This window comes from Myotis brandtii, unplaced genomic scaffold, assembly GCF_000412655.1.
Source record: "Myotis brandtii unplaced genomic scaffold, ASM41265v1 scaffold400, whole genome shotgun sequence".
Taxonomy (NCBI): Eukaryota; Metazoa; Chordata; class Mammalia; order Chiroptera; family Vespertilionidae; genus Myotis; species Myotis brandtii.
Genome location: NW_005365373.1, coordinates 138,630 through 151,415, shown reverse-complemented (window position 1 = coordinate 151,415; position 12,786 = coordinate 138,630). Strand labels below are relative to the sequence as shown.

Sequence of the window (12,786 nt, the reverse complement as noted above, 5' to 3'; positions counted from 1 at the left end):
CTAGAAAGTTCTTGAAAAACCTTAAAAGTGTAGTTTTGAACTCTATATCCAGTCGTTTGCTTTCCTCCATTTCTGTCATTTGTGACCTGTTTCTTTGTCTCCACATTTTTTATGCTTCCCTGTGTTGATAGAGTGGCTTTGTGTGCTAGGTGTCCTATAGGGCCCAGTGGCTCAGCCTCCCCAATTACCTGAGGTGGACACTCTTGGTGCACCCCTTTGTGAGCTTTGTGCACAGTCTTGTTGTAGTTAAGCCTTGATTATTGTAGGTATCACTGGGAGGAATGGACCTCCAGGCCAATTGGCTGTGAGAATCAGCTGTGTCTACAGTGGGAGAACTTCTGTGCTGAAGACACCCTTATGGGGTGCTTCAGTGGGGCTTTGGTGCTCCCTGAGTGTGTCCCTTATGGATCTGAGGAGTTGTAATCTGGATGGTCCCAATCTGACCACTGGGTACACATGCTCTTGGATCACTAAGGAGGTGCTAATTTAGCCTCTGCCTGAGGCTACAAAGCAGGAGCTATGGAGAGATCTATAGGTTCCTCTTCCTTGTTTAGGTTTTGAAGGTGCCCAGATGAGGCCCAGCTGTGAAGCAATGCAAGCTGCTGTGGGGCCTTGGGCCTTCTTTTGGATGTTCTGGGTCTTTCTGACCCAGCTGCAGTTTGTTAGGTAATTTTAGATCTCAAAGGGCTAGCCCATTCATATGCAAAAGTCTCTGCCACAGCTTGGGTGGGGCGGGGTCTCAGGGAATAACGGGGCGGAGCAAACAGCTATGGCTGATCCTCAGTCCTGCCCTAAGAGGTCCCGGGTCTCAGTGTCCTGGTAATCGCTGCAAGCAGCTCTGAGTGAAAGCCGCCCTTGTGTTCCGGCCGCTGCCAGACAGTCCAGTTTCTCCCCATATGAGTCTGGGTCCCCAGAGACTCACCCAGAACTGGAGTCAGGGCCGTAGGGAGCTTGTGCCTCCCTCTCGATTGGAAAAGACACCGGTGTCCTCCATTGCCAGCAACTTTCTGTGCGTGCTCGAGCCTCCGTACCTCTGCACTTTACTTCCGCACCTCCTCTGAGTCTCAGTGTGCTTTTGTCTTTCCTTCTAGTTGTAGAATTTCCACTCAGCCAGCCTTCGTGTGGTTCTGGATGATGTCTGTTTTGTCTTTTAGTTGCATTTTTGAAGTGGTTGTGCGAGACAGCAATTTCAGGTGTTTACCTATGCCACCATCTTGGTTTCTCTCCACAGCCTCAGTCTTTTTATGTGTCCCTTATGCCCACACATGGCTGCTGACCTTTCCTTCAGCCTTGATTCAAGTTCTCATCCCTACAGCCTTCCCTCAGCCCACCCACTCAAGGAACCTGGCCCATGAGCTGGCAGAAACACGGGCACCCAACCTCTCTGCCCCCTCAACCACAAACCCCAGCAGCACACTATTCCCAAGAATCCAGGAACTATTACCTCATTTCAGGTTTTCCATGCACAGGCAAAACTTAGGGATGGGGTACACCAACCACACCTGATCCTCTGAATGTGGAATTACATTGAGACCAAGCTTCTTCTGGAAACACCTGTATTGCAGAATTTTATCAACATTGAAAATACACAACATCAAATCCTGGAGAATCAGGGTTACCTCCAGGACTGGCTGGGTGAGGGGGTGGGGGAGAGGCATGCTTCACTTTTAATACAATTAAAGTGCAAAATAATACCTAAAATGAAGAAAAGAGACTCAAACACCAGTGGGTCTCAGGGGTGAGTGGCTTAGCTGGAGGCAGGATTTTTTAAAGGTGAACTGATTTGGGGGCCCAAAGCATCAGGCGGCTCCTCCAAGATACAAAACTAGGTTCATTTGCAGAGGGCCAGGTGCCTGGGGGAAGGGGAAAGAGCAGGCTGGAGGGACCTCTGGATGGAGACAAAAGAGCCCTGGACATCACCTCTCAGGCAGACACAGAACCCAAATCCCTTCCAGGGGCTTGCCTTGGGCTCCTCTCTACCAAACCCTTGGAAGGACACAGCGTGCCCAGCTGCAGTGGGAACATACCAGGCAAAAGCAGGAAAGAGTGAGGAAAGTTGAGTTGTGCAGGCAGAGGCCCCTCCTCAGGGCACTGGGGTGAATGTTTGAGTTTTATTGGTAATCCTCATTTGAGGATATATTCCCACTGATTTTTAGTGAGCACAAGGGAAGGGGGTGAGGAACAGTGAGATTGAGAGAGAAAGATCAATGTGAGAGAGAAGAAAAAATTAGATGCCTTCTACATAGCCCCATAGGGGCCGGGATCAAACCTATAAATTAGAACTACCAAATCATGCAGTCTTTCAAGGCCCTGGGTAGCAATGCACTATATGCCAGTACTGGTTAAAGAGTGATTTGCTGTCCCTCCTAAAACACAGAAATGTTGGTATCCAAACAATATCTGATAACTCTACATGATGATCATCACAATTGTGCTGAAAATCATCCCTGGAAGTGAATATAACCAAAGAAATTAAAGGTACAAAAGAAAAAAACACCTTTACTAAAAGATCGTAAACCAGAATAGAGGACAGAAAGCGGTTGGCAGCTTTAATTAGAACCTGAAACAATTCATCACAGCATAATTTGAGAACCACATGTCCCTGAAAGAGGTAGCACTTCTTTTTTTAATATATTTTTATTGATTTCAGAGAGGAAGGGAGAGGGAAATGGAAACATCAATGAGAGAGAATCACTGTGTGGCTGAGGCAGCATTTCTTAGCTGAGGATGGGTGCCCTGGAAGAACATCGGTCAGGTGTATTCCCTCGTCAGAGAGAATGGAATGAAGATCCTGTCAAGAGCTGGAGTAATCATAATTTTCTCAAGCACACATGAGAACAGAATACATTTAACTTGAGAATGCAGGGGTTGGGACTGATACACACTCTTCAGGTGAGCCAGGTGATAGAGGTGAAATCTCTTCAACCAAAAATCAATCGGGCTTTAGATCTGGGCATGTTAGCAAGTGCAATGCAGCTCCTTCAAGCCTCACTTGTACCAGAAACTTAGCAGGAATCTAGCAGAGTGTATTTCCCATTAAAAGGGATTTTAATTCAGGAAAATAGGTCTTAAAGAGTATCCTTCAGTGTTGTTATTCTAAGTGAGAAAAATAAAACATTCCCTGCACGTTTAACACTTCTCTCCAGTGTGAACTCTTTTGAGGTGTGCAGTGAGGTGAGCACTTTGACGAAAGGACATCCCACATTGTCTACATTCATACGGCTTTTCTCCAGTATGAACTCTCTGGTGTTGTTTGAGATGAGACTTATAACTGAAGGACTTCCCACAATCACTACACTGATATGGCTTCTCTCCAGTGTGACCTCTCAAATGATGAATAAGGCTAGAGTTTTGCCTAAAAGACTTGCCACATTCAGTACACTCATATGGCTTCTCTCCAGTGTGAACTCTGAGGTGTACAGTGAGGTGATCACTTCGACGAAAGGACATACCACATTCTCTACACTCATACGGTTTTTCTCCAGTGTGAACTCTATGGTGTTTAATGAGTTTAGTTTTTTCACTGAAGAACTTCCCACAATCGGTACACTCAGAGGGCTTTTCTCCAGTATAAACTCTCTGGTGTTTAATGAGTTTAGTTTTTGCACTGAAAAACTTTCCACAATTGGTACACTCATAGGGCTTTTCTCCAGTGTGAACTCTGTGGTGTTGTTTGAGGTAAGACTTATCACTAAAAAACTTCCCACAATCACTGCACTCATATGGCTTTTCTCCAGTGTGAACTCTCTGGTGTTTAATGAGTGTAGTTCTTATACTGAAGAACTTACCACATTCAGTACACTCATATGGCTTCTCTCCAGTGTGAACTCTGAGGTGTGCAGTGAGTTGAGCACTTTGACGAAAGGACATCCCACATTGTCTACACTCATAGGGCTTCTCTCCAGTATGAACTCTGAGGTGGTAAGTGAGGTGAGCCCTTAGACGAAATGACATCCCACATTCTCTACACTCATACGGCTTTTCTCCAGTGTGAACTCTATAGTGGTTAATGAGTGTAGCCCTTTCTCTGAAGAACTTCCCACATTCATTACACTCATATGGCTTCTCTCCAGTGTGAACTCTGATGTGTGCAGTGAGTTGGGCCCTTTGACGAAAGGACCTCCCACACTGTATACACTCATAGGGTTTTTCTCCAGTGTGAACTCTGAGGTGTACAGTGAGTTGACCTCTTCGACGAAAGGACATCCCACATTCTCTACACTCATACGGCTTTTCTCCAGTGTGAACTCTATGGTGTCTAATGAGATAAGCCCTTCGACGAAAGGACATACCACATTCTCTACACTCATATGGCTTTTCTACAGTGTGAACTTTGTCATGTTGATTGAGGTTAAACTTATGTCTGAAAGATTTCCAACAATCACTATACTCATACAGCTTTTCTCCAGTGTGAACTCTCTTATGTCGAATGAGGTTAAAGTTTCGTCTAAACACTTTCCTACATTTGTTACATTCATAAATCAGTTCCCCAGAACACACACCCTGACATTGAACAACTTTCAGGTTGTGGCTGGCAGCGTTTTCACATTCACCCCACTGGTGATGACTTCTTGCATCAAGCAATTCCTGTGAAATCTCACTGCCACAGTGGAGCTCCTCAGTGTTGAGAGTGACCTGGTGCTGGGGAAGCTCTGAGTTGTATCGCAAGTCTTTCCCAACCTCCCTGCTGGTTGAAGGCACCGAAGATAAGGAGAAGCTGCACCTGCTCACAAAGGAGGCCCTGTCCATAGCTTCTTTCCAGGGCTCCTCCCTGCATTCATTCCGCTGTTGCTGGTGAGGGTTTCCACTGAAACAGAAGTCTCCAACACATGCGTCACTAATGAAGGCTTTCTGCTCAAAGTGTGCTGCATGTGACTCAGTCAGGTGCAAAATACCTTTCAACACAGAGAAACACCGCTTACACAGATGGGTCTTCTGAGTGGCTGGAGCTGTCTTAGAAGCCCTGACCTGTGACTCTCCTTGTATAAATACACTCTGCTCAGAACAGGCCTCCTTATCATCCATTTTATGCCGACAACCTGAAAAGTGAGAAATGGTGAGGAAATAAATGTTGACTGTGGTGACAGGGGGAAGTCCCAGTGCAAAAGTGTGTTGCACATCACATGTTGGTCCTATTAAAATGTCTGAAAATAACAGATGTGCAGGAAGGATTAAAAAGAGGCTCTTGTGACTTTCTGGGTTAATGAAGATCACAAAACAGGGAGGCCTCCCCAGAAATATGACACAAACATGGCAAGCACCACATGGAGGAGAATATGGATCTCTAACTAATCCTTCAACTGACAGCATTCAGCATGGCTTGTCTTTTGGACATGGAGGCGAGCTCTGGGAGAGGTTGGTTAGGTCTTACGCCAAGTAAAATTCAATAAAGGAGTAGTTGGTTTCATGGACTACTTAGCATGTAGGTGCACCTCGTAACACATGTGCAAGTCAATGTTGCAGAATACTGCAGAGGCAGCAGTGCAGAGGAACAGGTGATGAAGAGGTGAGCAGTCAGCACTGGGCCAGAGCAACACAGCTTGCTACAGTATTCAGGGAATAGTAAATTACAAACAATTGAACGAGGGTCTTACAAAAACAGCCCATGGTTCATGTAAGTAAAGACCATAACATGGCACAGGCTGCCACAAAGAACTGTTACCTAGAGAAAGAGTGCAGAAGTTGAGTCCATGCGTGTGGACACTGTCAGCCTCCTATGAAGAGAAACTACAAGCTGGGACCCATTGAGCTCACTGCAAGACTCCTGACTCCCTGAGACTTCCTGCACTTTTTGAGGTAACAGGTGTTAGGGATGTTCGTGGAGTCCTTTGCTCAGGACTCTCTATAGAGCTCATACCTGGCAACCACTGCACATTTGACAGGACAGTGGGGGAAGTTAGCAGAGGCCATGTTCTGGCTGTGGGAGAGAAAAGGCTATGCCTGAGGAGTAAAGGAAGAGACGTCATCACCTCTGCACAGTGGGAAAAAGTGAAGGACTTACCTAGAGATGACACAAGTGCAAACACTTCCAGCATCACATTGCAGTATAGACGTCTCTGAGCCTCCTCAAGGAGCCCCCACTCCTCCTGAGAGAAGGCAATGGCTACATCCTCAAAGTTCATATCCTGTCATAATGGGAACAGTACAAGCCATGATCAGATTTACTCCTAAGATTCTAAGTCTGTCATAGTCCCCACCCTCCACATCTATCTGCTCTCTCCATTCATCACATCAGAGAAAATACCAGGCCTTCATCCCATGAAAGCCACTTTCTTCTTATATTCCTGCTGATATTGTGTCTTACCACAATAATAAAGGCAATTGAGCAGATGGAAGATACCTGAATTCTGGACCTCTCATGTGAGCCACACTGACTCTAATCAATAGAGTGGGTGTCAAAAACATAGGTTGCTCAAGCAGGTATGCCTCAGTGGATAGATTGTCACACTGTGGACTGAAGGGTCCCAGGTTCAATACTTGTCACGGGCACATGTCCAGTTGCAGGCCTAATCCCCAGTAGAGCATGTGCAAGAAACAGCCAATCAATGATTCACTCTCATCATTGATATTTCAATCTCTCGCTCCCTCTCCCCTTTTCTCTGAAATCAATAAAAAGATGTTTAAGAAAAATAGGTTAAAGAGAGATGCTGGCCATAAAGAGTGATTAAGTGATATGATACTGGTTTTGTCAGGCAATACCTTGTAGTACCTTATATTGTTTCTCAAAGACACCAAATACATGACATAACAGTTCACCCTCTTGACCCCAATCCCAAGGTGCTGAGGCCATTGCTTTGCACTACCTGCTGCACATAGTTCTTTGAACAACACTTCTCTCACACAGCTTCATTCCCAGAGGCACAACTTCAAAGGTAATGCATATTTGATTTGTCGAAGACAAATTGGCTCCTAATCACCTTCTTTTCCAAAATTATAGTTCACTACCTCCATAATCCATTTATCCTGACCCTTAACCCGTACCCATGCCAGTGAAGATTTTGAAGCCTGGGTAACACTGATGTATGCTATCTCATTCCTATAAACCAGTGTGTCACCCTCAACAACAAAAGGCAGGCGGTTAGTTTAATGGGACCTAAGCTCTGTACCTAGAATGTAGCACCAAAAACACCCCTCTTTACAGGCAATTACCCTAAAATTCACCTTATTGGATCATCCAGACAACACCAGAGAGGGACTCTCCCGTCATTCACTCTTATGTCAGGGTGCTGTGGCCATGAATTCACATTCTCTCTCCAATTACACATCACTCTTTTTACCACACCTCTCTCACACTGCACTCTCACAGCCCTAGACCCCATAGTCCTCCTCTTGTCCTCATACTTATTACTCAGTATGTGTTGTCCAGAGAATACTTGCCAAAATGTCTCACTTAATCGTCCCAGCAACGATTGCCCTCTGCACATACCCACGGAACCTCACAAATGACCACTCATGCCTTTAAGCTAATCCACAATACTGAATGTAACTCCCCACATATAGGTCACACCAAGAGTCACAACAAAATCCTGGTGAGTGTTTAGAGAAGTTAATATGTACCAGCCCTAGTCTCATGTTGTTTGAAAAAATCTTCAGCCTCCAATTGATCTCAAGTCCACTCATCTTTTAAAGGCATTGACCTCTGCAAAACGATTATCTCTCCCTGACACTCTACATGACAACTTCTGTTCCTATGCTGTGTTGTGACAGCCACCTCCCACAAACAGTGGCCCCAGCAGGAAAGGTAGTCCTTAGGCTCACACTGTCCCTTCTGAGCTTCTACTACCATTACCAACCTGACCATGACTTCCTATATTAAATAATCTACAGTCTTGGCTGATGGATGAGCATAGACCCCTGCACTGATGCAGTCACATGCCTGGCTTGTGGGCTGGATTTACAGTAGGAGTTGTGCAGGCATCAAATGATCCCCGTTTCTTGCTCATCAGTGTTTCTCTCTCTATCCCTCTTCCTTCTTTAATACATACACACACACACACACACACACACACACACTCTAGAGGGTTGGTGCACGAATTCGTGCACTGGTGGGGGACGTGGTCTGCGGGGATCAGCCCACTGTGGGAGCGCCACTCAACCCAGTCAGCTGAGCGGCTGTGGACCCGCCCTCAAAGCGGCTGCTCCCATTGTGGGAGCACACTGACCACCAGGGGCAGCTCCTGCATTGAGTGTCTACCCCCTGGTGGTCAGTGCGCATCATAGCGACTGTTCAACCAGTCGTTCTGGTCGTCCCACCGTTTGGTCACTGGGCTTTTATATATAGATAGATAGATAGATAGATAGATATAGATATAGATAGACATAGATGATATAGATAGATATAGATGATATAGATATAGATATATCACACCTGCTGGTTCCTGAATCAACTCACCCTTCATTCCAAGCCTTTGCACATTCTGGATCCTATGCCCTGGAGCAGCAGTTGCTAACCTTTCGGACCTCACAGACTACCTGTCATCTGCGGACCACCAGTTGCTGACCGCTGCCCTGGAGGACCTCCCACTCATCACACTGGTTGCCAAAAATAAGGTCCACTTTATGAAGCCCTGGTTGTGACCTTAGGATTCTGGGCTTAGTGTCTCTTCAAAGCACCCAGGTCCAAGGGCTACAAGAGTGGCTGGACCATCCCAGGACACCACTATCTCAGAGGCCACAAGAGTGTGAGGCCCTGAAATAAGCTCCAGAAACCGGTACACCTAATTGATTCTGCATTTGCAGGAATTTGTGGAAAGAAAATGGTCTGTTGAGAGCCTGGCAACTGCCACCAGAATCTATGGGCTCAGGCTGCTCAGTTCCCTAGCCCAGCCCTGAGGCCTGGTGACCTCAAGATGCCTCTATTATCTCAGGGTTCAGTCCTCAGTGCACACTCTTGCAGCTTACCTTATCATTTACAGGACTTCTCCTTCCTGTCCACAACTGCTGTCCTCTGTTTTCTAGTCTGTTCTTCCTCTGATTAATGTTAAAGTTAGAACCCTACCTCAGAAAATGTCCCTCTTTTTTTCACAACCATCTATTATTAGGTCTGATCAAATAATTGAATCAATACCCCTCCTCTGGGAACTGACCTTTTGGCCACTACACAATGGACATTCCACTTGCTTAGACCACATTCCACTTGCTAAGACCATTATCTCTCCCCTCTGGAAATTCCCAGAATCCAGACCTAAACAGAATTCTCCGCCCAGAGTCCTTTAAAAACCTCTGACTCCCTGTCTTTGGGTGCTGGTGCCATTTTGGGGCTCATCCCATCTGGTATCCAGATGACCTAATAAATTCATAATTTGTCACCCTTTTTGGCCTCGTGCATTCCTCCTTTAGCAACCTAACATTTGGTGATGAAACCGGAAGGGTTCTGTTCTATGGGAATAGGGAGCCATCGCCCCAGTTTCAGTCACCCTAAGTTTGCTACTCGTAGAGCAGCAGGCAGCAGCAGCTCAACCTGGGCTTACCTCCAAATCCTATGCCAGTGACTCGATTGCTGGCCTTGATTAGGCCTCCTGACCTTATGGACCCTCCAGAGCCAGCCAAGGAGGATGCTGGATCAGGACCCTCTGTTTCTCCATTGTTGTCCGTCCCTCCATCCCACACCAGCCAATCTTCTCTAGGTGAGTGACATTCCACAATTTCCCTTGTCTCGAGTCTTCTGCCCACATTCTCTTACTAACTTCTCAAAAGTCTCTTGTCTCAAAAGTCCTAACGCTAGGCCAGAAGACTCCTCAGCCATATGGCTTTGGGTCCTTATGGATTGGGGATACCCAGTGCAGAGCGTCACTTCTCATGTCTCATGTGATTGGTTTAGGAGTGGGGATGCCTGCCCTAAACAGTCACCTTTGGATTTACGGTCTGTCACTCACCCTTCCTCTCTTGTGGGCCATGCCACACTCCCTCTTTCACACTCACGGGGGAGATCATGCCCAACCACCTCATTTTCTTTTGTAACACTGTTTGGCCACAATATAAACTAGATGAATACGTCTCAATGGCCTAAAAATGGCACTTTTAATTTGAACGCATTGCACAATTTAGGTAATTGCTGTCACTGCAATGAAAAATGGCGAGAGATTCCCTATGCCCAGGCCTTTTTCACCCTTCAGTCCCAATTTTCTTAGTTATGTTCCACCCATCAGATCTTTCTCCTTCACACAAAACATCATACCCCTAACACTTCTGATTCTGAATCTACTTTTGAACCAGCCGAACACCGCCCTCCATCCCCTTATACATCCCTTCCCTCACCTGCAATAGATTCCCAAAACCCACATCCTCCTAACCAGCAACCACCTTCTCCCCCAGCCCCTAAGAGCCCAAAGCCCAAGTACTTGAGCTCCAATACAGCCTTTCCTCACCTAACACCTGCACTCAGGCCACACTAAGACTGCCTTCCTCAACAGCTGCTTCTATTCCATCACCCATTCTACCCGAGGGTGGGAGCAGGAACTGAGGGTATTGGCTGGGTACACATTCCATTATCCATGTCTGACCTCGCACAGATTGAGAGGCATCTCAGGTCTTTTTTCACCAACCCAACCACCTTTACTAAGGAATTTAAGTACCTGACCCAGTTCTATGACCTGAACTGGCACAACATCTAAGTCATCCCGTTGTCCTCTCTCACCCCAGAGAAGGAGCACGTCTGACTAGCAGCTCAGGACCATGCTGTGCCCTCATAGACAGGATTCAGTGGCCAACCCAGTTGGTGCTAATGCGGTCCCCCGAACTGACCCAAGATGGGACTATCAGGCCAGTTCCCAGATGGGACTCCAGGGTGCAGGCTCTGTAGCCTGTCTCATTGTTGGACTCAAAAAAGGCTGCTGATAAGGTGGTCAATTATGTAAAACTTAATGAAATCACTCAGGGCCTTGTCAAAAACCTAGCTCTCTTCCTCTCCTGCCTCAAGGAAGCCTTACACAAATTTACCACCTTAGAGCCCACCTCCCCGGAGGGAGCCCTTCTTCTGAACACCTATTTACTATCTCAATCAGCCCTCGACATACACCATAAACTTCAAAAAGTAGACACAAGTCATCAAACCCCTCAAAAAGACCTTGTTAACCTGGCCTTTAAGGTCTTTAATAATAGAGATGAGGAGACCCAAATCCAAAAACAAAGGTGAGATTAGGCCAAGGCTGAAGCTCAGATGAAGGTCTTTCAGCTCCTAGCCACCGCTCTCTAGAACCCCAAATGAAATGCCGGTCCTTCAACCAAGGGTAAGTCAGGGCTAAGCCTCCATCGGGCCCATGCTTCAAATGCAGCAAGGAAGACACTGAGCCAAGTCCAGCTCAAACCCGAGACCCCCACCTGGGCCCTGCCCACGGTGCAGAAGGCCACTGGAAATCAGACTGAAATCTGGCCCCTCCAGATCAGACATCAACCAGCCCAGCAAGGCTGCCCTCTGGATCCACTTTGGAGCTCCCAGACCTCCTGGGAATGGCCACCAAAGACTGAAGCTGCCCAGGCCCTGAGAGGGCTCCACAGACTTACATCAGCAGGACAGAGCCTCGCTCGGGTAATGAAGTGATGGCAGGTGAGCCCATCTCCTTTTTAATTGACACTGGGGCCACTTATTCTGTGGCGCCCAACCAGGGACTGAGTTCTAGGACCAGGGACTGAGTTCTGCTACCAGGGACTGAGTTATGAGGAACAGGGCCAGAGTCCGGGGGTTGGTTTAGGCAGGGGTAGCCAAGCTGACCTATAGTTCATAGTTAGAGATAGATATAGAGAAATAAGTAGAAAATAAGAAGTAATTAGGAAATATAAAATAAGGTAGAAATCTCCTAGGTTTTGTTTAAGCCACTGTAAAGTAAAAGATGGCTGTGGTGGTCGATGTTTAAGGAAGTAATTTTTATTTTAGACCTAGATTGTAAGCTCTTGCAGCAGTTGCATTGTTTTTGGGCTTTGATTATCTTTGTTTGTGCGACCAGATAGCTCCCTGGGACTTTGGGTCTGTGTGAGACGCCAGACTCAGAATTGGAAGTCTCCAGCTCTGCAGGACCGAGGGCTGCTCGTTTCCATGCAGCAGCGGCTAAGGAAAGAGGCTGAGAAGGGACCAGACTTCCACCTGCATGGATGGGGCTGGTTTGACTGGGACTGGTGCGGACTCAGTGCCGAGGTCAACCGTCCAAACAGCCTGACCCAGGGGACTGGTGTTGCATCAACGACATCTTTGCATCGGCAGCATTTTAATACACAAGTGATCGAGGTATCAGCATGGAGTCAGCTGTTGAAGAAGATGGCGACTGAGGCCAAGCAGATGTTGGAAAAGCAAGTGGAAGCTATGCTAGCGTTGGTGAACTGTCAGTTTTCTGTAAAATCTTGCGGAGCTAAAATCTAAGGACTTTGAGTAAGATATCCTGAAAATGTTGACATGTTTGTAACTTGGTTTTGCGTTGGTATTGCTTTGTTATTAGCCAGAGTTTTGTTCTCTTGTTAACATTGCTGTTTATGGTTTTGTTAATAACCAGGGGTTTGTTTTGATGTTTTGATTATGTTGAATAATTTATTTAGAGTTTTTTGGATAATGTAGATAGGCGTGTTTAAAAACAAAAGTAAAGGGGGAGACATGGGGCACGGTTACGGTGTTTTGGCCAGGTTCAAGCCTCGGACTAATGAAAGGACAGGGTCCTCTCATTGCCACATGCAAGTCCCAGCTGGAGGGCAGGGCCCTCCCAGCACAATTATAGCCAACGGCTGTGGTTGTAAGCTTGAACCTATGGTCCAAACACGTAGCCCCACGTGCCTTGTGATAGAGTTCGGGTGCATGTAGTT

The 12,786-nt window shown here is 46.6% G+C and overlaps 1 protein-coding gene across 4 annotated transcripts in view; it reads right to left on the bottom strand.

The window, feature by feature from the left end:
* Positions 1-2,539: 2,539 nt before the first annotated feature.
* LOC102254202 (zinc finger protein 260-like) overlaps positions 2,540-12,786 on the bottom strand; it is a 23,317-nt gene continuing 13,070 nt past the window's right edge. The window contains exons 2-4 of one of the 4 annotated variants that reach the window (XM_014545331.1): positions 8,902-8,970; positions 6,002-6,125; positions 2,540-5,039 (exon numbers count right to left, since the gene is read on the bottom strand). In XM_014545331.1, the coding sequence (XP_014400817.1) occupies positions 3,130-5,039; positions 6,002-6,125; positions 8,902-8,970 (2,103 nt within the window). In that variant the 3' untranslated portion in view covers positions 2,540-3,129. Of the gene's footprint in view, positions 5,040-6,001; positions 6,126-8,901; positions 8,971-12,786 lie in introns of those variants that run through there. The other 3 variants (XM_005873246.2, XM_014545333.1, XM_014545332.1) reach the window with 3 other exon arrangements.